The 25,831-nt window shown below is 47.2% G+C and overlaps 1 protein-coding gene across 3 annotated transcripts in view; it reads left to right on the top strand.

Moving 5' to 3' along the window:
- The window catches only part of cyfip1 (cytoplasmic FMR1 interacting protein 1), a 165,602-nt gene that overhangs the window by 69,881 nt on the left and 69,890 nt on the right, over positions 1-25,831 (top strand). For all 3 annotated transcript variants that reach the window (XM_041889523.1, XM_041889522.1, XM_041889524.1), the window contains 7 exons: positions 1,777-1,902; positions 2,095-2,261; positions 2,501-2,648; positions 19,563-19,716; positions 22,875-23,031; positions 25,455-25,551; positions 25,636-25,712. In XM_041889523.1, the coding sequence (XP_041745457.1) occupies positions 1,777-1,902; positions 2,095-2,261; positions 2,501-2,648; positions 19,563-19,716; positions 22,875-23,031; positions 25,455-25,551; positions 25,636-25,712 (926 nt within the window). The remainder of the gene's footprint in view (positions 1-1,776; positions 1,903-2,094; positions 2,262-2,500; positions 2,649-19,562; positions 19,717-22,874; positions 23,032-25,454; positions 25,552-25,635; positions 25,713-25,831) is intronic.

Below are 25,831 nucleotides of genomic sequence, written 5' to 3'. Positions count from 1 at the left end.
AGTTCAGAGTTCACAGCTCACACTTTGACTATTGTCAGAGAGGAAGAGGAAGCGAGAGGCCCAACTCTGCGAAAAATCTGTCTCCCTCCAGCAGGTGACATTTTTCCGTTGTTTCGCCCACCAAGCAAGGAGTTTTAAGGAGGTCAATGAGAGAGTGTCGAATTTGGCCAACAAACTGAATGGCTTATTTGCTACGTGAGGTTTATTTGATTGACTACAAGTTCCGTAATGCTTAAGTTGTTACGAGTGTATTGATATACGGTAAGTGGGACACATGACATCCCGGCAAAACATTTTATATCGGAGTTATCTCGATGGCTATGCATATTCATGTCATGAGGCTAGTAGCATAGCCTCTCTCTCCATTGAATACAGGCGGTTGACGTCAACAACCCTCATCGAATATTCAAAAAAGGATTACAATAATGAGGTATCCACCAATCCAAAGAAAGGATGGGCGGGAGCTAGACAGTCTGCCGTGCTGCCTTGTGGACAACGACTCCCATTTTCAGGGCGCAGAGACATGTATCTTGTCAGTATATCCATCATCTTTGGTATAGTCTTCCCTATTGCCCACAGTCTCTCCTCAAGGTCTTCAAACACAATATTATTTTTTTCAGTTCTCTCTTTCTGCTCTCTCTCTCTCTCTCTCTCTCTCTCTCTCTCTCTCTCTCTCTCTCTCTCTCTCTGCTCTCTCTCTCTCTCTGCTCTCTTTCTGCTCTCTCTCTCTCTCTCTCTCTCTCTCTCTCTCTCTCTCTCTCTCTCTGCTCTCTCTCTCTGCTCTCTCTCTCTCTCTCTGCTCTCTCTCTCTGCTCTCTCTCTCTCTGCTCTCTCTCTCGCTCTCTCTCTGCTCTCTCTTTCTGCTCTCTCTCTGCTCTCTCTCTCTCTCTGCGCTCTCTCTCTCTGCTCTCTCTTTTTGCTCTTTCTGCTCTCTCTCTCTCTCTCTCTCTCTGTTCTCTCTCTCTCTCTCTGCTCTTTCTCTCTCTGCTCTCTCTTTCTGCTCTTTCTGCTCTCTCTCTCTCTCTCTCTCTCTCTCTCTCTCTCTCTCTCTCTCTCTCTCTCTGCTCTCTCTCTCTGCTCTCTCTCTCCCCCTCTCTCTCTCTGCTCTCTCTCTCTGCTCTCTCTCTCGCTGCTCTCTCTCTCTCTCTCGCTCTCTCTCTGCTCTCTCTCTCTGCTCTCTCTTTCTGCTCTCTCTCTCGCTCTGCTCTTTCTCTCTCTGCTCTCTCTTTCTTCTCTTTCTGCTCTTTCTGCTCTCTCTCTCTCTCTCCCTCTCTGTCTCTCTTTCTCTCTCTCTCTCTCTCCCTCTCTCTCTCTCTCTCTCTCTCTCTCTCTCGCTGCTCTTTCTCTGCTCTGTCACTCGTCTCTCTCTCTTTCTGCTCTCTCTATCTGCTCTACCAATAAACTTTGATTTGATGATAATGTTGATAATGATGTTGATGATGAGGATGTTGATAATGATGATGAGGATGTTGATGATGACGATGTTGATGATGACGTTGTTGATGAGGATGTTGATAATGATGATGAGGATGTTGATGATGACGATGTTGATAATGATGATGAGGATGTTGATAATGATATAATAATAAATATAATATGCCATTTAGCAGACGCTTTTATCCAAAGCGACTTACAGTCATGATGAGGATGTTGATGATGAGGATGTTGATGATGATGATCGATGTTGATGAGGATGTTGATGATGAGGATGTTGATGATGATGATGATCGATAATGATGAGGATGATGTTGATGAAGACAACTGTTCTTCCTGCAGTACTCGTGGAAGCTGGTTCATCCAACTGATAAGTACTCTAACAAGGAGTGTCCTGACAACGCGGAGGAGTATGAACGAGCTACACGATACAATTACTCCAGCGAGGAGAAGTTCTCCCTGGTCGAGGTCAGCTCATTACAAAATCTCTGCTGTTCTCCGATCACCCTATAATGGTCCCATATCTGTTTCTGCTGTCTAGCCAACTCCCCTCTTATTAAACATCTCTGCCTCTAACTTGACCGCTTTGTGACAACTGCTGATGTAAAAAAAAAAGGCTTTATAAATGTCTGTCTCTGAGGTGTGTTCCTTCCCCTCCAGGTGATGGCCATGATAAAGGGTTTGCAGGTTCTGATGGGTCGTATGGAGTCTGTGTTCAACCACGCTATCCGCCACACCATCTACTCGGCCCTGCAGGACTTCGCCCAGCTCACCCTGAGAGACCCGCTACGGCAGGCCATCAAGAGGAAGAAGAACGTGGTACAGAGGTACTACAGAACAAACAGGACCGCACAAAACATCCTTTGAATGATGGCTTTTGTAGGGGGACGGGGGACGGGGGGGACCAGAGTTCTCCAGCTACTGGGTGTGCAGGCTTTCATTCCCACCCTGTGCCAGAGTTGCAGACCCCTGATGAGAGTTTCCCTGATGTGGACTCTGTTGAGAGTTTCCCTGATGTGGACTCTGTTGAGAGTTTTTCATGTATTTTGTGCTGTTCTCTCCCCAGTGTCCTGCAGGCCATCAGGAAGACCATCTGCGATTGGGAGACTGGGCGTGAGCCACACAATGACCCCGCCCTGCGAGGAGAGAAAGACCCCAAGGGAGGCTTTGACATCAAGGTTCCCCGCCGCGCCGTGGGCCCCTCCAGCACACAGGTCTGTCTCTACGATTACTACTACAGACAGCCATCTCTTTAACCTGCCTTCATTCCTCACACATTGTCCCCTAACCGTCATAATCCCATTTGACCTTCACAGCCTCCTATCCTAGTCGGGTGCGGCAGGTAGCTTAGTGGTTAAGAGCGTTGTGCCAGTAACCAAAAGGTCGCTGGTTCTAATCCCAGAGCCGACTAGGTGAAAAATCTGTCGATGTGCCCTTAAGCAAGGCACTTAACCCTAATTGCTCCTGTAAGTCGCTCTGGATAAGAGCGTCTGCTAAATGACACAAAATAAATAAAAAATAGTCATATCATGACATCGCACCATAGTCGTTCTCACGGTGCCTATATAACCTAAACTCTGGCGGAAATATAATCAGCTGTACCATAGCATTAGTTATTTTCTAGATCACTAATGATCTGTTTCTGTTCTGTCATATCAATTACAGAGTTATCGGCTTTAGTCCTGTGCTCTGGGAGTACATCACTAATCTCTTTTCCAGAGCGAGAGCCCAGCTAGCGCATGCTGTTCTCAGAACCATACGTTTCTTAGAGCTCGGTGAGAACGTGATTGTGTCCAACTCATCCCACGGAGGGCCGAGTGTCTGCGGGTTTTCACTCCTCCCTTGTACTTGATTGATGAATTAAGGTCACTGATTAGTAAGGAACTCCCCTCACCTGGTTGTCTAGGTCTTAATTGAAAGGAAAAACCAAAAACCTGCAGACACTAGGACCTCCATGGAATGAGTTTGACACCTTTAACAGAATGTTTAATAGAAGTTCAAACATGGTTACATTTAATTTAAACTTTGTTAATGTTCTAGGAATGTTCTCCAACTGCTTTGATATTGGGAATGTTCGCAAATAGTTCAGAGAACGTTAAGAAACAACGTTCTTCTGTGGGAATTGTAGTACTTCCACAAACATTCCACACAAGTTCACGTGGTTCTATTTAATGTCATATTTTTTACTACATTCTGGAAAAGTTCAAAAAATGTGTGTGACTCAAGTGATGTTCTCAGAACGTTCAGAGAAGATATGTTTCAGTTTTATGTCAGTTCTTGGCAATATTCTGGGAAATGTAATTGTACACATTAAAATCAATACGCTCTAAATTCCGTTCTCAGAACATGGAGAAAACTTTCCATAAAAATCAAAAGAAAACTTCAGTAACATTCAGAGAAAGTTTTAATGATGTTATTTAAAAACATATACATTCCGTTCTCAGCATCAACAAAACTCTCTCTTCTATCTTGTTAAGCGTGTTCAGGTGTGTTGGCCGCGCCCACTAATCGGACACACCTGATCTTAATGAGCGCTTGCTTCCTTTGAAATGGGGTCTGTTTGAATAGACTAAAATGAACAGCTTTGTATGAGTAAATAAAACATGGCATGCTACCTCCCTCCTGGTGGTCCAGTGGACTATTTCCATGGATATAGAACAGAAAATCATTGGTCTGAATCTGACTGATGCCGTGTCACAATTGGAGTTCAAAAAAGTGAACCCAAAATAAGCTAGCAGTGTTATCAAAAGTCTTATTGAAACATTCAGTAAAGGTTAAGGAAGTCATTGAAAAACAACTAAATAATTTCAGTTCTCAGAGCGTTAATACAACCTCCCAGGAAAACGTTTTTCAGAACCTCCCTGCAACCCAAAAATAAACGTTCCTAGAACAGGCAAAATGTTCACTTCTGTTCTCAGAACGTTTTTTTTTTTAAACGGTCAGGAAACGTATGTTTTCGTTCCCACAACCAATGTCAAACCAAAAACATACGTTAAAAACATAGTGAGGGAAAAAAGTATTTGATCCCCTGCTGATTTTGAAACGTCTGACCTCTGTGATTGCCAACAAGGGTTTTGCCACCAAGTACTAAGTCATGTTTTGCAGAGGGGTCAAATACTTATTTCCCTCATTATAATGCAAATACATTTCTAACATTTTTGACATGCATTTTTCTGGATTTTGTTTTTCTGGATTTTTTTGTTGTTATTCTGTCTCTCACTGTTCAAATAAAACAACCATTAAAATTATAGACTGATCATGTCTTTGTCAGTGGGCAAACATACAAAATCAGCAGGGGATCAAATACTTTTTTCCCTCACTGTAAGTTCCCACAACATCCAAGCTGGGAGAGCTCTATGCAACGGGTGTTGATCCAGCCTGAAGCCATGTTGTGTTTCTCGCTACGCTGCTAAGCAGTCTAACGGCAGTCTAACTTAATCAAATCAAATGTATTTATAAAGCCCTTTTTACATCAGCAGATGTCACAAAGTGCTTATACAGAAACCCAGCCTAAAACCCCAAACAGCAACCAATGCAGATGTAGAAGAACTCCCTAGAAAGGCAGAAACCTAGGAAGAAACCTAGAGAGGAACCAGGCTCTGAGGGGTGGCCAGTCCTCTTCTGGCTGTGCCGGGTGGAGATTATAAGAGTACATGACCAGCAGGGTTAAATAATAATCACAGTGGTTGTAGAGGGTGCAACAGGTCAGCACCTCGAGAGTAAATGTCAGTTGGCTTTTCATAGCCGAGCATTCAGAGGTCGAGACAGCAGGTGCGGTAGAGAGAGAGCGGTCCAGGACAAGGTCCGGTGCGGTAGAGAGAGAGCGGTCCAGGACAAGGTCCGGTGCGGTAGAGAGAGAGCGGTCCAGGACAAGGTCCGGTGCGGTAGAGAGAGAGCGGTCCAGGACAAGGTCAGGTTAAAACTGGAGCAGCAGCACAACAGGTCAAAAAAAGAAAAATAACCTTAATCTGAGAGTTTCATACACAGGCCTCGAGGCAGCTTGACCTGTCTTATTCTAGTTGATGCAGAAAGAAAACAAATGCATTTCTTGACCTGCCACCGGCAGAATAAATTACATACAGAACATGTTTGGTGGAGACTAACTACGGATGCAAATTTCGGTCAATTTTGCTGCCGACTAACCGACCCTCATTAAGTGGTAAACACATACGGTATATAAAATGACGTAACCAACAGAAAATACTATGCAAGTAACATACATTTGTCATTAAGAGCTTATTGTAAACATCAATAAATAGCAAGTCTATCACCTTACAGTCAAAAGGCTATTAATAAACATGCACCTATTATTGAACATGCAATTCCAGCTAATAAAACGTAATTTCCTGTAATGAAGCAGCTAACACTGGGCCAGCAGCATACCACCCTGCATCCCACTGCTGGCCAGCAGCATACCACCCTGCATCCCACTGCTGGCCAGCAGCATACCACCCTGCATCCCACTGCTGGCCAGCAGCATACCACCCTGCATCCCACTGCTGGCCAGCAGCATACCACCCTGCATCCCACTGCTGGCCAGCAGCATACCACCCTGCATCCCACTGCTGGCCAGCAGCATACCACCCTGCATCCCACTGCTGGCCAGCAGCATACCACCCTGCATCCCACTGCTGGCTTCCCTCTGAAGGTAAGCTGGGTTGGTCCTGGTCAGTCCCTGGATGGGCAACCAGATGCTGCTGGAAGTGGTGTTGGGGGGCCAGTTGGAGGGGACTCTTTCCTCTGGTCTAAAAACAAAATATCCCAATGCCCCAGGGCAGTGATTGGGGACATTGCCCTGTGTAGGGTGCTGTCTTTCGGATGGGATATTAAATGGGTGTCCTGACTCTCTGTGGTCCCTAAAGATCCCATGGCACTTATCGTAGGGGTGTTAACCCCGGTGTCCTGGCTAAATTCCAAATCTGGTCCTCATCCTATCATGGCCACCTAATCATCCCCAGCTTCCAATTGGCTCATTCATCCCCCCTCCTCTCCCCTGTAACTATTCCCCAGGTCGTTGCTGTAAATGAGAACGTGTTCTCAGTCAACTTACCTGGTTAATACAAATAAAACGTCATTTTCAACTACATGCACAATACATAAATTCATATAATTTAATAGTTAGCTCGCTTCCATCCGTGGGCTGCCAGTCAAAAATAAGAAAAACATTTTTTAAATAAAAAGCATTGATCACATTTACATTTTCGTCATTTAGCAGACGCTCTTATCCAGAGCGACATACACATTGGTGCATTCACCTTATGATAGCCAGTGGGACAACCACTTTACAATATATATATATATTTTTTCTCTTTGGGGTGGGGTAAGGGGGGGTAGAATGATTACTTTATCCTATCCCAGGTATTCCTTAAAGAGGTGGGGTTTCAAGTGTCTCCGGAAGGGGGTCAGTGACTCCGCTGTCCTGGCGTCGTGAGGGAGCTTGTTCCACCATTGGGGTGCCAGAGCAGCGAACAGTTTTGACTGGGCTGAGCGGGAACTGTGCTTCCGCAGAGATAGGGGAGCCAGCAGGCCAGAGGTGGATGAACGCAGTGCCCTCTTATGATCATAAGAGCCAAAATGTAACTCCCACCCCATCCAGCATGAGGAAGTCTTTATAAAATAATGTCCTCCAGGTTTCTATGGGTTGGATTTTGGCTAGGCTACTTTGAAGCAAGGGAAGACATGCCTCATTATTTGAGGTAAGATATTTGTATTTGTATTTATTATGGATCCCCATTAGTTCCTGCCAAGGCAGCAGCTACTCTTCCTGGGGTTTATTATGGATCCCCATTAGTTCCTGCCAAGGCAGCAGCTACTCTTCCTGGGGTTTATTATGGATCGCCATTAGTTCCTGCCAAGGCAGCAGCTTCTCTTCTTGGGGTCCAGCAAAAAAACATTCAAATAGATTTTACAACAGATTTGACAATACATGAAGTGTGGGTCCTCAGACCTCTACTCTACTACAACACAATCCAGGTGTACGTGTGTGGATAGTGTGTATGTTGTGTGTGTTTGTACCTGTGTGTGTGTCTCTTCGCAGTCCTCGCTGTTCCATAAGGTGTATTTTTATCTGTTTTTTTAAATCTGATTCTACTGCTTGCATCAGTTACCTGATGTGGAATAGAGTTCAATGTAGTCATGGCTCTATGTAGTACTGTGCGCCTCCCATAGTCTGTTCTGGACTTGGGGACTGTGAAGAGACCTCTGGTGGCATGTCTTGTGGGGTATGCATGGGTGTCCGAGCTGTGTGCTAGTAGTTTAAACAGACAGCTCGGTGCATTCAAGTAGTGATGAAGTCAATCTCTCCTCCACTTTGAGCCAGGAGAGATTTACATTAATATTATTAATGTTAGCTCTCCGTGTACATTTAAAGGCCTGCCTCTTTGTGGCACCTGACCACACGACTGAACAGTAGTCCAGGTGCGACAAACCTAGGGCCTGTAGGACCTGCCTTGTTGATAGTGCTGTTAAGAAGGCAGAGCAGCGCTTAATTATAGACAGACTTCTCCCCATCCTAGCTACTGTTGTATCAATATGTTTTGACCATGACAGTTTACAATCCAGGGTCACTCCAAGCAGTTTAGTCACCTCAACTTGCTCAATTTCCACATTATTCATTACGAAATGTAGTTGAGGTTTAGGGTTTAGTGAATGATTTGTCCCAAATACAATGCTTTTAGTTTTGGAAATATTCAGGACTAACTTATTCCTTGCCACCCATTCTGAAACTAACTGCAACTCTTTGTTAAGTGTTGCAGTTATTTCAGTCGCTGTGGTAGCTGACGTGTATAGTGTTGAGTCATCCGCATACATAGACACACTGGCTTTACTCAAAGCCAGTGGCATGTCATTAGTAAAGATTGAAAAAAGTAAGGGGCCTAAACAGCTGCCCTGGGGAATTCCTGATTCTACCTGGATTATGTTGGAGAGGCTTCCATTAAAGAACACCCTCTGTGTTCTGTTAGACAGGTAACTCTTTATCCACAATATAGCAGGGGGTGTAAAGCCATAACACATACGTTTTTCCAGCAGCAGACTATGATCGATAATGTCAAAAGCCGCACTGAAGTCTAACAAAACAGCTCCCACAATATTTTGATCATCAATTTCTCTCAGCCAATCATTTGTGTAAGTGCTGTGCTTGTTAAATGTCCTTCCCTATTAGCATGCTGAAAGTCTGTTAATATATTTACTGTAAAATAGCATTGTATCTGGTCAAACACAATTTTTTCCAGTGGTTTACTAAGGGTTGGTAACAGGCTGATTGGTCGGCTATTTGAGCCAGTAAAGGGGGCTTTACTATTCTTAGGTAGCGGAATGACTTTTGCTTCCCTCCAGGCCTGAGGGCACACACTTTCTAGTAGGCTTAGATTGAAGATGTGGCAAATAGGAGTGGCAATATCGTCCGCTATTATCCTCAGTAATTTTCCATCCAAGTTGTCAGACCCCGGTGGCTTGCCATTATTGATAGACAATAAATACTTTTTTCATCTCTTCCACACTCACTTAACGGAATAAAAAATTACAATGTTTGTCTTTCATAATTTGGTCAGATACAGTATTCACCCCCCTTGGCATTTTTCCTATTTTGTTACATTACAACCTGGAATTAAAATGGATTTTTGTGGGGTTTGTATCATTTAATTTACACAACATGCCTACCACTTTTTTTTGTGAAACAAACAAGAAATAAGACAAAAAAAACCAGAAAACTTCAGCGTGCATAACTATTCACCCCCCCCAAAGTCAATACTTCGTAGAGCCACCTTTTGCAGCAATTATAGCTGCAAGTCTCTTGGGGTATGTCTCTATAAGCTTGGCACATCTAGCCACTGGGATTTTTGCCCATTCTTCAAGGCAAAACTGCTCCAGCTCCTTCAAGTTGGATGGGTTCCACTGGTGTACAGCAATCTTTAAGTCATACCACAGATTCTCAATTGGATTGAGGTCTGGGCTTTGACAAGGCCATTCCAAGACATTTAAACCACTCGAGTGTTGCTTTAGCAGTATGCTTAGGGTCATTGTCCTGCTGGAAGGTGAACCTCCGTCCCATTCTCAAATCTCTGGTAGACTGAAACAGGTTTCCCTCAAGAATTTCCCTGTATTTAGCACCATCCATCATTCCTTCAATTCTGACCAGTTTCCCAGTCCCTGCCGATGAAAAACATCCCCACAGCATGATGCTGCCACCACCATGCTTCACTGTGGGGATGGTGTTCTCGGGGTGATGAGAGGTGTTGGGTTTGCGCCAGACATAGCGTTTTCCTTGATGGCCAAAAAGCTCAATTTTAGTCTCATCTGACCAGAGTACCTTCTTCCATATGTTTGGGGAGTCCCCACATGCCTTTTGGCGAACACCGAACGTGTTTGCTTATTTCTTTAAGCAATGGCTTTTTTCTGGCCACTCTTCCGTAAAGCCCAGCTCTGTGGAGTGTACGGCTTAAAGTGGTCCTATGGACAGATACTCCAATCTCCGCTGTGGAGCTTTGCAGCTCCTTCAGGGTTATCTTTGGGCTCTTTGTTGCCTCTCTGATTAATGCCCTTGCCTGGTCCGTGAGTTTTGGTGGGCAGCTCTCTCTTGGCAGGTTTGTTGTGGTGCCATATTCTTTCAATTTTTTAATAATGGATTTAATGGTGCTCTGTGGGATGTTCAAAGTTTCTGATATTTTTGTATAACCCAACCCTGATCTGTACTTCTCCACAACTTTGTCCCTGAGCTGTTTGGAGAGCTCCTTGGTCTTCATGGTGCCGCTTGCTTGGTGGTGTCCCTTGCTTAGTGGTGTTGCAGTCTCTGTATGCTGTCTGACAGGTGATATTCCTCTCCTCTAACTAGTCTCTGTATGCTGTCTGACAGGTGATATTCCTCTCTAACTAGTCTCTGTATGCTGTCTGACAGGTGATATTCCCCTCCTCTAACTAGTCTCTGTATGCTGTCTGACAGGTGGTAGGATATTCCTCTCCTCTAACTAGTCTCTGTATGCTGTCTGACAGGTGATATTCCTCTCTAACTAGTCTCTGTATGCTGTCTGACAGGTGATATTCCTCTCCTCTAACTAGTCTCTGTATGCTGTCTGACAGGTGGTAGGATATTCCTCTCTAACTAGTCTCTGTATGCTGTCTGACAGGTGATATTCCTCTCCTCTAACTAGTCTCTGTATGCTGTCTGACAGGTGGTAGGATATTCCTCTCCTCTAACTAGTCTCTGTATGCTGTCTGACAGGTGGTAGGATATTCCTCTCCTCTAACTAGTCTCTGTATGCTGTCTGACAGGTGATATTCCTCTCCTCTAACTAGTCTCTGTATGCTGTCTGACAGGTGATATTCCTCTCCTCTAACTAGTCTCTGTATGCTGTCTGACAGGTGATATTCCTCTCCTCTAACTAGTCTCTGTATGCTGTCTGACAGGTGATATTCCTCTCCTCTAACTAGTCTCTGTATGCTGTCTGACAGGTGATATTCCTCTCCTCTAACTAGTCTCTGTATGCTGTCTGACAGGTGGTAGGATATTCCTCTCCTCTAACTAGTCTCTGTATGCTGTCTGACAGGTGATATTCCTCTCCTCTAACTAGTCTCTGTATGCTGTCTGACAGGTGGTAGGATATTCCTCTACTCTAACTAGTCTCTGTATGCTGTCTGACAGGTGGTAGGATATTCCCCTCCTCTAACTAGTCTCTGTATGCTGTCTGACAGGTGATATTCCTCTCCTCTAACTAGTCTCTGTATGCTGTCTGACAGGTGGTAGGATATTCCTCTCCTCTAACTAGTCTCTGTATGCTGTCTGACAGGTGATATTCCTCTCCTCTAACTAGTCTCTGTATGCTGTCTGACAGGTGGTAGGATATTCCTCTCCTCTAACTAGTCTCTGTATGCTGTCTGACAGGTGGTAGGATATTCCTCTCTAACTAGTCTCTGTATGCTGTCTGACAGGTGGTAGGATATTCCTCTCCTCTAACTAGTCTCTGTATGCTGTCTGACAGGTGATATTCCTCTCCTCTAACTAGTCTCTGTATGCTGTCTGACAGGTGATATTCCTCTCTAACTAGTCTCTGTATGCTGTCTGACAGGTGGTAGGATATTCCTCTCCTCTAACTAGTCTCTGTATGCTGTCTGACAGGTGATATTCCTCTCCTCTAACTAGTCTCTGTATGCTGTCTGACAGGTGGTAGGATATTCCTCTCTAACTAGTCTCTGTATGCTGTCTGACAGGTGGTAGGATATTCCTCTCCTCTAACTAGTCTCTGTATGCTGTCTGACAGGTGATATTCCTCTCCTCTAACTAGTCTCTGTATGCTGTCTGACAGGTGATATTCCTCTCCTCTAACTAGTCTCTGTATGCTGTCTGACAGGTGGTAGGATATTCCTCTCCTCTAACTAGTCTCTGTATGCTGTCTGACAGGTGATATTCCTCTCCTCTAACTAGTCTCTGTATGCTGTCTGACAGGTGATATTCCTCTCCTCTAACTAGTCTCTGTATGCTGTCTGACAGGTGGTAGGATATTCCTCTCCTCTAACTAGTCTCTGTATGCTGTCTGACAGGTGGTAGGATATTCCTCTCCTCTAACTAGTCTCTGTATGCTGTCTGACAGGTGATATTCCTCTCCTCTAACTAGTCTCTGTATGCTGTCTGACAGGTGGTAGGATATTCCTCTCTAACTAGTCTCTGTATGCTGTCTGACAGGTGATATTCCTCTCCTCTAACTAGTCTCTGTATGCTGTCTGACAGGTGATATTCCTCTCCTCTAACTAGTCTCTGTATGCTGTCTGACAGGTGATATTCCTCTCCTCTAACTAGTCTCAGTATGCTGTCCGACAGGTGATATTCCTCTCCTCTAACTAGTCTCTGTATGCTGTCTGACAGGTGGTAGGATATTCCTCTCCTCTAACTAGTCTCTGTATGCTGTCTGACAGGTGATATTCCTCTCCTCTAACTAGACTCTGTATGCTGTCTGACAGGTGGTAGGATATTCCTCTCCTCTAACTAGTCTCTGTATGCTGTCTGACAGGTGATATTCCTCTCCTCTAACTAGTCTCTGTATGCTGTCTGACAGGTGATATTCCTCTCCTCTAACTAGTCTCTGTATGCTGTCTGACAGGTGGTAGGATATTCCTCTCTAACTAGTCTCTGTATGCTGTCTGACAGGTGGTAGGATATTCCTCTCCTCTAACTAGTCTCTGTATGCTGTCTGACAGGTGATATTCCTCTCCTCTAACTAGTCTCTGTATGCTGTCTGACAGGTGATATTCCTCTCCTCTAACTAGTCTCTGTATGCTGTCTGACAGGTGGTAGGATATTCCTCTCCTCTAACTAGTCTCTGTATGCTGTCTGACAGGTGGTAGGATATTCCTCTCCTCTAACTAGTCTCTGTATGCTGTCTGACAGGTGATATTCCTCTCCTCTAACTAGTCTCTGTATGCTGTCTGACAGGTGGTAGGATATTCCTCTCCTCTAACTAGTCTCTGTATGCTGTCTGACAGGTGATATTCCTCTCCTCTAACTAGTCTCTGTATGCTGTCTGACAGGTGATATTCCTCTCCTCTAACTAGTCTCTGTATGCTGTCTGACAGGTGATATTCCTCTCCTCTAACTAGTCTCTGTATGCTGTCTGACAGGTGGTAGGATATTCCTCTCTAACTAGTCTCTGTATGCTGTCTGACAGGTGGTAGGATATTCCTCTCCTCTAACTAGTCTCTGTATGCTGTCTGACAGGTGATATTCCTCTCCTCTAACTAGTCTCTGTATGCTGTCTGACAGGTGATATTCCTCTCCTCTAACTAGTCTCTGTATGCTGTCTGACAGGTGGTAGGATATTCCTCTCTAACTAGTCTCTGTATGCTGTCTGACAGGTGATATTCCTCTCCTCTAACTAGTCTCTGTATGCTGTCTGACAGGTGGTAGGATATTCCTCTCCTCTAACTAGTCTCTGTATGCTGTCTGACAGGTGATATTCCTCTCCTCTAACTAGTCTCTGTATGTTGTCTGACAGGTGATATTCCTCTCCTCTAACTAGTCTCTGTATGCTGTCTGACAGGTGATATTCCTCTCCTCTAACTAGTCTCTGTATGCTGTCTGACAGGTGATATTCCTCTCCTCTAACTAGTCTCTGTATGCTGTCTGACAGGTGATAGTCCTCTCCTCTAACTAGTCTCTGTATGCTGTCTGACAGGTGGTAGGATATTCCTCTCTAACTAGTCTCTGTATGCTTTCTGACAGGTGGTAGGATATTCCTCTCCTCTAACTAGTCTCTGTATGCTGTCTGACAGGTGATATTCCTCTCCTCTAACTAGTCTCTGTATGCTGTCTGACAGGTGATATTCCTCTCCTCTAACTAGTCTCTGTATGCTGTCTGACAGGTGATATTCCTCTCCTCTAACTAGTCTCTGTATGCTGTCTGACAGGTGGTAGGATATTCCTCTCTAACTAGTCTCTGTATGCTTTCTGACAGGTGGTAGGATATTCCTCTCCTCTAACTAGTCTCTGTATGCTGTCTGACAGGTGATATTCCTCTCCTCTAACTAGTCTCTGTATGCTGTCTGACAGGTGATATTCCTCTCCTCTAACTAGTCTCTGTATGCTGTCTGACAGGTGGTAGGATATTCCTCTCCTCTAACTAGTCTCTGTATGCTGTCTGACAGGTGATATTCCTCTCTAACTAGTCTCTGTATGCTGTCTGACAGGTGGTAGGATATTCCTCTCCTCTAACTAGTCTCTGTATGCTGTCTGACAGGTGATATTCCTCTCTAACTAGTCTCTGTATGCTGTCTGACAGGTGATATTCCTCTCTAACTAGTCTCTGTATGCTGTCTGACAGGTGGTAGGATATTCCTCTCCTCTAACTAGTCTCTGTATGCTGTCTGACAGGTGATATTCCTCTCTAACTAGTCTCTGTATGCTGTCTGACAGGTGATATTCCTCTCTAACTAGTCTCTGTATGCTGTCTGACAGGTGATATTCCTCTCTAACTAGTCTCTGTATGCTGTCTGACAGGTGGTAGGATATTCCTCTCCTCTAACTAGTCTCTGTATGCTGTCTGACAGGTGATATTCCTCTCTAACTAGTCTCTGTATGCTGTCTGACAGGTGGTAGGATATTCCTCTCCTCTAACTAGTCTCTGTATGCTGTCTGACAGGTGGTAGGATATTCCTCTCCTCTAACTAGTCTCTGTATGCTGTCTGACAGGTGATATTCCTCTCCTCTAACTAGTCTCTGTATGCTGTCTGACAGGTGATATTCCTCTCCTCTAACTAGTCTCTGTATGCTGTCTGACAGGTGATATTCCTCTCCTCTAACTAGTCTCTGTATGCTGTCTGACAGGTGATATTCCTCTCCTCTAACTAGTCTCTGTATGCTGTCTGACAGGTGGTAGGATATTCCTCTCCTCTAACTAGTCTCTGTATGCTGTCTGACAGGTGGTAGGATATTCCTCTCCTCTAACTAGTCTCTGTATGCTGTCTGACAGGTGATATTCCTCTCCTCTAACTAGTCTCTGTATACTGTCTGACAGGTGATATTCCTCTCCTCTAACTAGTCTCTGTATGCTGTCTGACAGGTGATATTCCTCTCTAACTAGTCTCTGTATGCTGTCTGACAGGTGGTAGGATATTCCTCTCCTCTAACTAGTCTCTGTATGCTGTCTGACAGGTGATATTCCTCTCTAACTAGTCTCTGTATGCTGTCTGACAGGTGATATTCCTCTCTAGCTAGTCTCTGTATGCTGTCTGACAGGTGGTAGGATATTCCTCTCCTCTAACTAGTCTCTGTATGCTGTCTGACAGGTGGTAGGATATTCCTCTCCTCTAACTAGTCTCTGTATGCTGTCTGACAGGTGGTAGGATATTCCTCTCCTCTAACTAGTCTCTGTATGCTGTCTGACAGGTGATATTCCTCTCCTCTAACTAGTCTCTGTATGCTGTCTGACAGGTGATATTCCTCTCCTCTAACTAGTCTCTGTATGCTGTCTGACAGGTGATATTCCTCTCCTCTAACTAGTCTCTGTATGCTGTCTGACAGGTGGTAGGATATTCCTCTCCTCTAACTAGTCTCTGTATGCTTTCTGACAGGTGGTAGGATATTCCTCTCCTCTAACTAGTCTCTGTATGCTGTCTGACAGGTGATATTCCTCTCCTCTAACTAGTCTCTGTATGCTGTCTGACAGGTGATATTCCTCTCCTCTAACTAGTCTCTGTATGCTGTCTGACAGGTGGTAGGATATTCCTCTCCTCTAACTAGTCTCTGTATGCTGTCTGACAGGTGGTAGGATATTCCTCTCTAACTAGTCTCTGTATGCTGTCTGACAGGTGGTAGGATATTCCTCTCCTCTAACTAGTCTCTGTATGCTGTCTGACAGGTGGTAGGATATTCCTCTCCTCTAACTAGTCTCTGTATGCTGTCTGACAGGTGATATTCCTCTCCTCTAACTAGTCTCTGTATGCTGTCTGACAGGTGATATTCCTCTCCTCTAACTAGTCTCTGTATGCTGTCTGACAGGTGGTAGGATATTCCTCTCCTCTAACTAGTCTCTGTATGCTGTCTGACAGGTGGTAGGATATTCCTCTCCTCTAACTAGTCTCTGTATGCTGTCTGACAGGTGGTAGGATATTCCTCTCCTCTAACTAGTCTCTGTATGCTGTCTGACAGGTGATATTCCTCTCCTCTAACTAGTCTCTGTATGCTGTCTGACAGGTGGTAGGATATTCCTCTCCTCTAACTAGTCTCTGTATGCTGTCTGACAGGTGATATTCCTCTCCTCTAACTAGTCTCTGTATGCTGTCTGACAGGTGATATTCCTCTCCTCTAACTAGTCTCTGTATGCTGTCTGACAGGTGATATTCCTCTCCTCTAACTAGTCTCTGTATGCTGTCTGACAGGTGGTAGGATATTCCTCTCTAACTAGTCTCTGTATGCTGTCTGACAGGTGGTAGGATATTCCTCTCCTCTAACTAGTCTCTGTATGCTGTCTGACAGGTGATATTCCTCTCCTCTAACTAGTCTCTGTATGCTGTCTGACAGGTGGTAGGATATTCCTCTCCTCTAACTAGTCTCTGTATGCTGTCTGACAGGTGGTAGGATATTCCTCTCTAACTAGTCTCTGTATGCTGTCTGACAGGTGATATTCCTCTCTAACTAGTCTCTGTATGCTGTCTGACAGGTGATATTCCTCTCCTCTAACTAGTCTCTGTATGCTGTCTGACAGGTGATATTCCTCTCCTCTAACTAGTCTCTGTATGCTGTCTGACAGGTGGTAGGATATTCCTCTCCTCTAACTAGTCTCTGTATGCTGTCTGACAGGTGATATTCCTCTCTAACTAGTCTCTGTATGCTGTCTGACAGGTGATATTCCTCTCCTCTAACTAGTCTCTGTATGCTGTCTGACAGGTGGTAGGATATTCCTCTCCTCTAACTAGTCTCTGTATGCTGTCTGACAGGTGATATTCCTCTCCTCTAACTAGTCTCTGTATGCTGTCTGACAGGTGATATTCCTCTCTAACTAGTCTCTGTATGCTGTCTGACAGGTGGTAGGATATTCCTCTCCTCTAACTAGTCTCTGTATGCTGTCTGACAGGTGATATTCCTCTCTAACTAGTCTCTGTATGCTGTCTGACAGGTGGTAGGATATTCCTCTCCTCTAACTAGTCTCTGTATGCTGTCTGACAGGTGATATTCCTCTCTAACTAGTCTCTGTATGCTGTCTGACAGGTGATATTCCTCTCTAACTAGTCTCTGTATGCTGTCTGACAGGTGGTAGGATATTCCTCTCCTCTAACTAGTCTCTGTATGCTGTCTGACAGGTGATATTCCTCTCTAACTAGTCTCTGTATGCTTTCTGACAGGTGGTAGGATATTCCTCTCCTCTAACTAGTCTCTGTATGCTGTCTGACAGGTGATATTCCTCTCCTCTAACTAGTCTCTGTATGCTGTCTGACAGGTGATATTCCTCTCCTCTAACTAGTCTCTGTATGCTGTCTGACAGGTGATATTCCTCTCCTCTAACTAGTCTCTGTATGCTGTCTGACAGGTGGTAGGATATTCCTCTCCTCTAACTAGTCTCTGTATGCTGTCTGACAGGTGATATTCCTCTCTAACTAGTCTCTGTATGCTGTCTGACAGGTGATATTCCTCTCCTCTAACTAGTCTCTGTATGCTGTCTGACAGGTGGTAGGATATTCCTCTCCTCTAACTAGTCTCTGTATGCTGTCTGACAGGTGATATTCCTCTCCTCTAACTAGTCTCTGTATGCTGTCTGACAGGTGATATTCCTCTCCTCTAACTAGTCTCTGTATGCTGTCTGACAGGTGATATTCCTCTCCTCTAACTAGTCTCTGTATGCTGTCTGACAGGTGATATTCCTCTCCTCTAACTAGTCTCTGTATGCTGTCTGACAGGTGATATTCCTCTCCTCTAACTAGTCTCTGTATGCTGTCTGACAGGTGATATTCCTCTCTAACTAGTCTCTGTATGCTGTCTGACAGGTGATATTCCTCTCCTCTAACTAGTCTCTGTATGCTGTCTGACAGGTGATATTCCTCTCTAACTAGTCTCTGTATGCTGTCTGACAGGTGGTAGGATATTCCTCTCCTCTAACTAGTCTCTGTATGCTGTCTGACAGGTGGTAGGATATTCCTCTCCTCTAACTAGTCTCTGTATGCTGTCTGACAGGTGATATTCCTCTCTAACTAGTCTCTGTATGCTGTCTGACAGGTGATATTCCTCTCCTCTAACTAGTCTCTGTATGCTGTCTGACAGGTGATATTCCTCTCCTCTAACTAGTCTCTGTATGCTGTCTGACAGGTGATAGTCCTCTCCTCTAACTAGTCTCTGTATGCTGTCTGACAGGTGGTAGGATATTCCTCTCCTCTAACTAGTCTCTGTATGCTGTCTGACAGGTGATATTCCTCTCCTCTAACTAGTCTCTGTATGCTGTCTGACAGGTGATATTCCTCTCCTCTAACTAGTCTCTGTATGCTGTCTGACAGGTGGTAGGATATTCCTCTACTCTAACTAGTCTCTGTATGCTGTCTGACAGGTGGTAGGATATTCCTCTCCTCTAACTAGTCTCTGTATGCTGTCTGACAGGTGATATTCCTCTCCTCTAACTAGTCTCTGTATGCTGTCTGACAGGTGGTAGGATATTCCTCTCCCTCTAACTAGTCTCTGTATGCTGTCTGACAGGTGATATTCCTCTCTAACTAGTCTCTGTATGCTGTCTGACAGGTGGTAGGATATTCCTCTCCTCTAACTAGTCTCTGTATGCTGTCTGACAGGTGGTAGGATATTCCTCTCCTCTAACTAGTCTCTGTATGCTGTCTGACAGGTGATATTCCTCTCCTCTAACTAGTCTCTGTATGCTGTCTGACAGGTGGTAGGATATTCCTCTCCTCTAACTAGTCTCTGTATGCTGTCTGACAGGTGGTAGGATATTCCTCTCCTCTAACTAGTCTCTGTATGCTGTCTGACAGGTGGTAGGATATTCCTCTCCTCTAACTAGTCTCTGTATGCTGTCTGACAGGTGGTAGGATATTCCTCTCCTCTAACTAGTCTCTGTATAATGTGACGTGTGATAAATAAGATACATGACGACTAACGAAAATACACACGCGCCAATTTAATTCCACAAAATTATGCTAATTAACCTATAGACTGATAAGCATTACCGATCAAATGTATTTTCAGCGGCTAACCAATTAACATTTAACCGTTAACATCCCTAAGACCAACCAAAAGTTAAATATTAAACCTTTTGTCTGTCAGATAAATATATATATTCATATATCATTTCTCCTCTCCTCTCCTCCCCCTCCTCCTCCCCCTCCTCCTCCTCTCCCCCTCCTCTCCTCCCCTCCCCCTCTCCTCCTCCTCCCCTCCACCTCCTCCTCCTCCTCCCCCCCTCCTCCTCCCCCCCACCCCCCTCCTCCCCTCCTCCTCCTCCCCTCCCCTTCTCCTCCTCCTCTCCCCCCTCTCCTCCTCCCCTCCTCCTCCTCCCCTCCCCTCCCCCTCCTCCTCCCCTCCCCTCTCCTCCTCCCCCTCTCCTCCTCCCCTCCCCCTCTCCCCCCTCTCCTCCTCCTCTCCCTCTCCTCTCCCCCTCCTCCTCTCCTCCTCCTCCCCCTCCCCCTCTCCTCCTCATCCTCCTCTGTAGCTGTATATGGTTCGTACCATGCTGGAATCTCTGATAGCTGATAGGAGTGGTTCTAAGAAGACTCTCCGCAGCAGTCTGGAGGGACCCACCATCGTGGACATGGAGAAGTTCCACAGAGAGTCCTTCTTCTATACACACCTGCTGAACTTCAGTGGTAAGGAGACGGGTAGAGACAGTGTCTGCATCCCAAATTACACCCTATTCCCTATTTAGTGCACCACTTTAGACCAGAGCCCATAGGATGATTCAGCCGGTACCTCCTGCTCCCCTGGCCCTGCAGAACCCTCCTGCTCTTACAGATTCTGCTCATTGTCCCCCCTGTCCGTCCCCCCTGTCTGTCCCCCCTGTCTGTCCCCTCTGTCTGTCCCCTCTCTCTGTCCCCCCTGTCTGTCCCCCCTGTCTGTCCCCTCTGTCTGTCCCCCCTGTCTGTCCCCCCTGTCTGTCCCCCGTGTCCGTCCCCTCTGTCCGTCCCCTCTGTCTATCCCCTCTGTCTGTCCCCTCTGTCTGTCCCCCCTGTCTGTCCCCTCTGTCTGTCCCCCCTGTCCGTCCCCCCTGTCCGTCCCCTCTGTCTGTCCCCTCTGTCTGTCCCCTCTGTCTGTCCCCCCTGTCTGTCCCCCCTGTCTGTCCCCTCTGTCTGTCCCCCCTGTTCCCCCTGTCCGTCCCCTCTGTCTGTCCCCCCTGTCCGTCCCCTCTGTCTGTCCCCCCTGTCCGTCCCCTCTGTCTATCCCCTCTGTCTGTCCCCCCTGTCTGTCCCCTCTGTCTGTCCCCCTGTCTGTCCCCCCTGTCTGTCCCCTCTGTCTGTCCCCTCTGTCTGTCCCCCCTGTTCTGTCCCCCCTGTCTGTCCCCTCTGTCTGTCCCCTCTGTCCGTCCCCCCTGTCCGTCCCCTCTGTCTATCCCCTCTGTCTGTCCCCCCTGTCCGTCCCCTCTGTCTGTCCCCTCTGTCTGCCCCCCCTGTCTGTCCCCTCTGTCTGTCCCCTCTGTCTGTCCCCTCTGTCCGTCCCCTCTGTCTGTCCCCCTGTCTGTCCCCCCTGTCTGTCCCCTCTGTCTGTCCCCCTGTCTGTCCCCTCTGTCTGTCCCCTCTGTCTGTCCCCTCTGTCTGTCCCCCCTGTCCGTCCCCTCTGTCTGCCCCCTCTGTCTGTCCCCTCTGTCTGTCCCCTCTGTCTGTCCCTTCTGTCTGTCCCCCCTGTCCCCTCTGTCTGTCCCCCCTGTCTGTCCCCCCTGTCTGTCCCCCCTGTCTGTCCCCTCTGTCTGTCCCCTCTGTCTGTCCCCTCTCTAACCCTCTGTCTGTCCCCTCTGTCTGTCCCCTCTGTCTGTCCCCCCTGTCCGTCCCCCTGTCTGTCCCCTCTGTCTGTCCCCCTGTCTGTCCCCCCTGTCTGTCCCCCCTGTCTGTCCCCCCTGTCTGCCCCCTCTGTCTGTCCCCTCTGTCTGTCCCCCCTGTCTGTCCCCTCTGTCTGTCCCCTCTCTAACCCTCTGTCTGTCCCCTCTGTCTGTCCCCTCTGTCTGTCCCCCCTGTCTGTCCCCCCTGTCTGTCCCCCCTGTCTGTCCCCCCTGTCTGTCCCCCCTGTCTGTCCCCTCTGTCTGTCCCCCCTGTTCCCCCTGTCCGTCCCCTCTGTCTGTCCCCCCTGTCCGTCCCCTCTGTCCGTCCCCTCTGTCTATCCCCTCTGTCTGTCCCCTCTGTCTGTCCCCCGTCTGTCCCCCTGTCTGTCCCCCTGTTTTTCCCCCCTGTCTGTCCCCTCTGTCTGTCCCCTCTGTCTGTCCCCCCTGTTCCCCCTGTCCGTCCCCTCTGTCTGTCCCCTCTGTCTGTCCCCCCTGTCTGTCCCCTCTGTCTGTCCCCCCTGTCCGTCCCCTCTGTCTGTCCCCTCTGTCTGTCCCCCCTGTCCGTCCCCTCTGTCCGTCCCCTCTGTCTGTCCCCCTGTCCGTCCCCTCTGTCTGTCCCCTCTGTCTGCCCCCCTGTCTGTCCCCTCTGTCTGTCCCCTCTGTCCGTCCCCTCTGTCTGTCCCCCTGTCTGTCCCCCTGTCTGTCCCCTCTGTCTGTCCCCCTGTCTGTCCCCTCTGTCTGTCCCCTCTGTCTGTCCCCTCTGTCTGTCCCCCCTGTCCGTCCCCTCTGTCTGCCCCCCCTGTCTGTCCCCTCTGTCTGCCCCCTCTGTCTGCCCCCTCTGTCTGTCCCCCCTGTCCCCTCTGTCTGTCCCCTCTGTCTGTCCCCCCTGTCTGTCCCCTCTGTCTGTCCCCTCTCTAACCCTCTGTCTGTCCCCTCTGTCTGTCCCCTCTGTCTGTCCCCCCTGTCCCCTCTGTCTGTCCCCCCTGTCCGTCCCCCCTGTCTGTCCCCTCTGTCCGTCCCCTCTGTCCGTCCCCCCTGTCTGTCCCCCCTGTCTGTCCCCCCTGTCTGTCCCCTCTGTCTGTCCCCTCTGTCTGTCCCCTCTGTCTGTCCCCCCTGTCTGTCCCCTCTGTCTGTCCCCTCTGTCTGTCCCCTCTGTCTGTCCCCTCTCTAACCCTCTGTCTGTCCCCTCTGTCTGTCCCCCCTGTCCCCTCTGTCTGTCCCCCCTGTCCGTCCCCCCTGTCTGTCCCCTCTGTCTGTCCCCCCTGTCTGTCCCCTCTGTCTGTCCCCCCTGTCTGTCCCCCCTGTCTGTCCCCTCTGTCTGTCCCCCCTGTCTGCCCCCTCTGTCTGTCCCCTCTGTCTGTCCCCTCTGTCTGTCCCCTCTGTCTGCCCCCTCTGTCTGTCCCCCCTGTCTGTCCCCCCTGTCTGTCCCCTCTGTCTGCCCCCTCTGTCTGCCCCCTCTGTCTGTCCCCTCTGTCTGTCCCCCCTGTCTGTCTCCCCTGTCTGTCTCCCCTGTCTGTCCCCTCTGTCTGTCCCCCCTGTCTGCCCCCTCTGTCTGTCCCCCCTGTCTGTCCCCTCTGTCTGTCCCCCTGTCTGTCCCCCCTGTCTGTCCCCCTGTCTGTCCCCTCTGTCTGTCCCTCTGTCTGTCCCCCCTGTCTGTCCCCTCTGTCTGTCCCCTCTGTCTGTCCCCCCTGTCCCCTCTGTCTGTCCCCCCTGTCCGTCCCCCCTGTCTGTCCCCTCTGTCTTTCCCCCCTGTCTGTCCCCTCTGTCTGCCCCCTCTGTCTGTCCCCTCTGTCTGTCCCCCCTGTCTGTCCCCCCTGTCTGTCCCCTCTGTCTGTCCCCTCTGTCTGTCCCCTCTGTCTGTCCCCTCTGTCTGTCCCCCTGTCTGTCCCCTCTGTCTGTCCCCCCTGTCTGTCCCCTCTGTCTGTCCCCCCTGTCTGTCCCCTCTGTCTGTCCCCTCTGTCTGTCCCCTCTCTAACCCTCTGTCCCCCCTAACAGATACCCTGCAGCAGTGCTGTGACCTGTCTCAGCTGTGGTTTAGAGAGTTCTTCCTGGAGCTGACCATGGGTGGCAGGATCCAGTTCCCCATCGAGATGTCCATGCCCTGGATCCTCACAGACCACATACTGGAGTCCAAGGAGGCCTCTATGATGGAGTAAGGAGGGTACACAAACACACACACACTACGGTTGGGCGTCATACCGTCCTTCTCTCATTCCAGGATTTACAGTATTACCGGCTTTAGTACTACATTTACATTTACATTTTAGTCATTTAGCAGACGCTCTTAACCAGAGCGACTTACAGGAGCAATTAGGGTCAAGTGCCTTGCTCAAGGGCACATTAACGTCATTTAGCAGACGCTCTTAGCCAGAGCGACTCACAAATTGGTACGTTCACCCTATAGCCAGTGGGATAACCACTTTACAATTTGGGGGGGGGTTAGAAGGATTACTTTATCCTATCCCAGGTATTCCTTAAAGAGGTGGGGTTTCAAATGTCTCCGGAAGGTGGTGAGTGACTCCGCTGTCCTGGCGTCGTGAGGGAGCTTGTTCCACCATTGGGGTGCCAGAGCTACACAAGCGGGCGCCAAAAAAACCTCAAAAAATACCATTGGTTGTCATTTACCAGAATGCTAACAAAATTAGCACAAGCAATAGCGAATTTCCATGGAGGCTGCTAGCTAAATATGCTAACAAGCGCAAACGAAAATAAATTAATTGCAAAGGCAGGCAATCCAGCTCATAAAGCTATACAGGTAGGCGCTACCGAATGTCATTTTTGGTGAGTTTGGTCATTTATAAGCGAATGTGAACGAGAGAAGTTTTGATGCGTTGCTTGTCTGCTCTGAAGCAGCACGGTCACACAGTGTGTCTGTCTGGAGTCGCTAGGGCAACGGGCCTGCCTGCTCTGCTCGGAGAACTGAGAGGAGAAAATAGCAAGGAAATCAGGTAGCTTAGTGGGTAAGAGCGTTGTGCCAGTAACCGAAAGGTCGCTGGTTCTAATCCCCGAGCCGACTAGGTGAAAAATCTGTCGATGTGCCCTTGAGCAAGGCACTTAACCCTAATTGCTCATGTAAGTCGCTCTGGATAAGAGCGTCTGCTAAATGACAAAAAAATAAAAAATAATAATAAGTTAGCAGTGGCAGCTGTACAGATAACTGATCCAAAGGGCTTGGACTTCTCAAACATGGCAGAAAGCCAACACAATATGATGCCCCATCACCTTATTAATTCAGCCACTAACTTATCAAGTTAAACTAACGGGTTAAACTAACGGGTTAAACTAACGGGTCGTGTTAACACATAATTCTGTGTTTTTCCAGCAGGAAAAAAAGAAACAACGCATGAGAAATATCTCGCTGCGTTTTGTAAACACAGATCTAAAATGCTTCTTCCTGTAATTTCTGATCAGCATCAGACTAACTCTGTGCTTCAGTTTCACTTCTAAACTTGGATGAGAATTCACCAATGGTCGTTCTATCATCTGACATCAGCTACTTTTCTCCAGTACTTTTCCCTGTGAAGACAGCCTATTATTCTCTGGTAAAATTCTAGATTAACTTGAAGCAAAACATTAGGAAATGTAGCTGGCTACATTCTTTCTATAATAGGCCTAAACATTAGAAATATGATGGCCATGCATCGTTTTGATTTTTAATTGAAGCTCATTTACTGTGTGGCTGCCAGCCAAATAGCGTTGCACTTTGGTTGTCATCTGATGAAAATGAAGCTGTTTTATGCCGAATGTGTTGCCCTAATGTATTTTTCTGTGAAGGAAAACTATAGTTGCACATCCCTGATCACTCTGTTGAAGCAAAAAAACACTTGACTTTCAATATAAAACGCGACCCCTGTCAAAACTCAGCTGGACTCACCTGCTCCTGCTTTCTCCCGTTGTGGTATTTACAAACAAACACGTGACTGGCTCAACTGTTCTGGGGAACAACATAGCTTCATAATGTAAAATCATGTGACAGGTGAAATGAGAACGTGATCTGATTTATCTCCTAATGCACTGCACAGGTTGACTGCAGGTAATTACTTAAAAAATAGCTACAAATATTCAAATGTATAGAAAAACTTCGAAGGAATAGTTTCAACAGTATTGAAAAAACATCCCGTGGCAATTTCCAAATACCCTGGTATACGGTATTATACGGTATACCGCCCAAGTCTAACGCACACACTCATTATAAAACACACATTGATGGTGGCAGACAGTGACCACTGAACCAGTTTTCTGTTAGCTGTAGTGTAGATCTGGTATAGAGCAGTTCTCTGTTACTGTAGTGTAGATCTGGTATAGACCAGTTCTCTGTTAGCTGTAGTGTAGATCTGGTATAGACCAGTTTTCTGTTAGCTGTAGTGTAGATCTGGTATAGACCAGTTTTCTGTTAGCTGTAGTGTAGATCTGGTATAGAGCAGTTCTCTGTTAGCTGTAGTGTAGATCTGGTATAGAGCTAGCTAACTAGCCAACTTTCATCCAGAGTCTGTATCACAAAGTATATGTCCTGTCCTCAATCTATTGCTACAATATGAAATGTATTTGAAGTAAACTTCCTGTCCTGTCCTCCAGGTATGTGCTGTACTCTCTGGACCTCTATAATGACAGCGCCCACTATGCACTGACCAAGTTCAAGAAGCAGTTCCTCTACGATGAGATTGAAGCAGAGGTGTGTTGGTCACCATTAGACTAGTCATCACTACATGATTCTTGATCAATATGCACATCTCTTTGTTCCTCTTCATTCTTGCAGGTCAACCTGTGTTTTGATCAGTTTGTCTACAAGCTGGCTGATCAGATATTTGCCTACTACAAGATTCTAGCTGGAAGGTATGTGGATTATATCAACTGTTGAAAAGCAACTGAAAACACTTGAATCACTCATAGACAAGCGGGTCCTCTCTCTCAGAGACAAGCGGGTCCTCTCTCTCTCAGAGACAAGCGGGTCC

The sequence above is a fragment of the Coregonus clupeaformis genome, unplaced genomic scaffold, assembly GCF_020615455.1.
Source record: "Coregonus clupeaformis isolate EN_2021a unplaced genomic scaffold, ASM2061545v1 scaf0028, whole genome shotgun sequence".
Lineage (NCBI taxonomy): Eukaryota > Metazoa > Chordata > Actinopteri > Salmoniformes > Salmonidae > Coregonus > Coregonus clupeaformis.
Note: the sequence above shows the minus strand (reverse complement) of the source record. Positions and strands in the feature narration are given on the sequence as shown.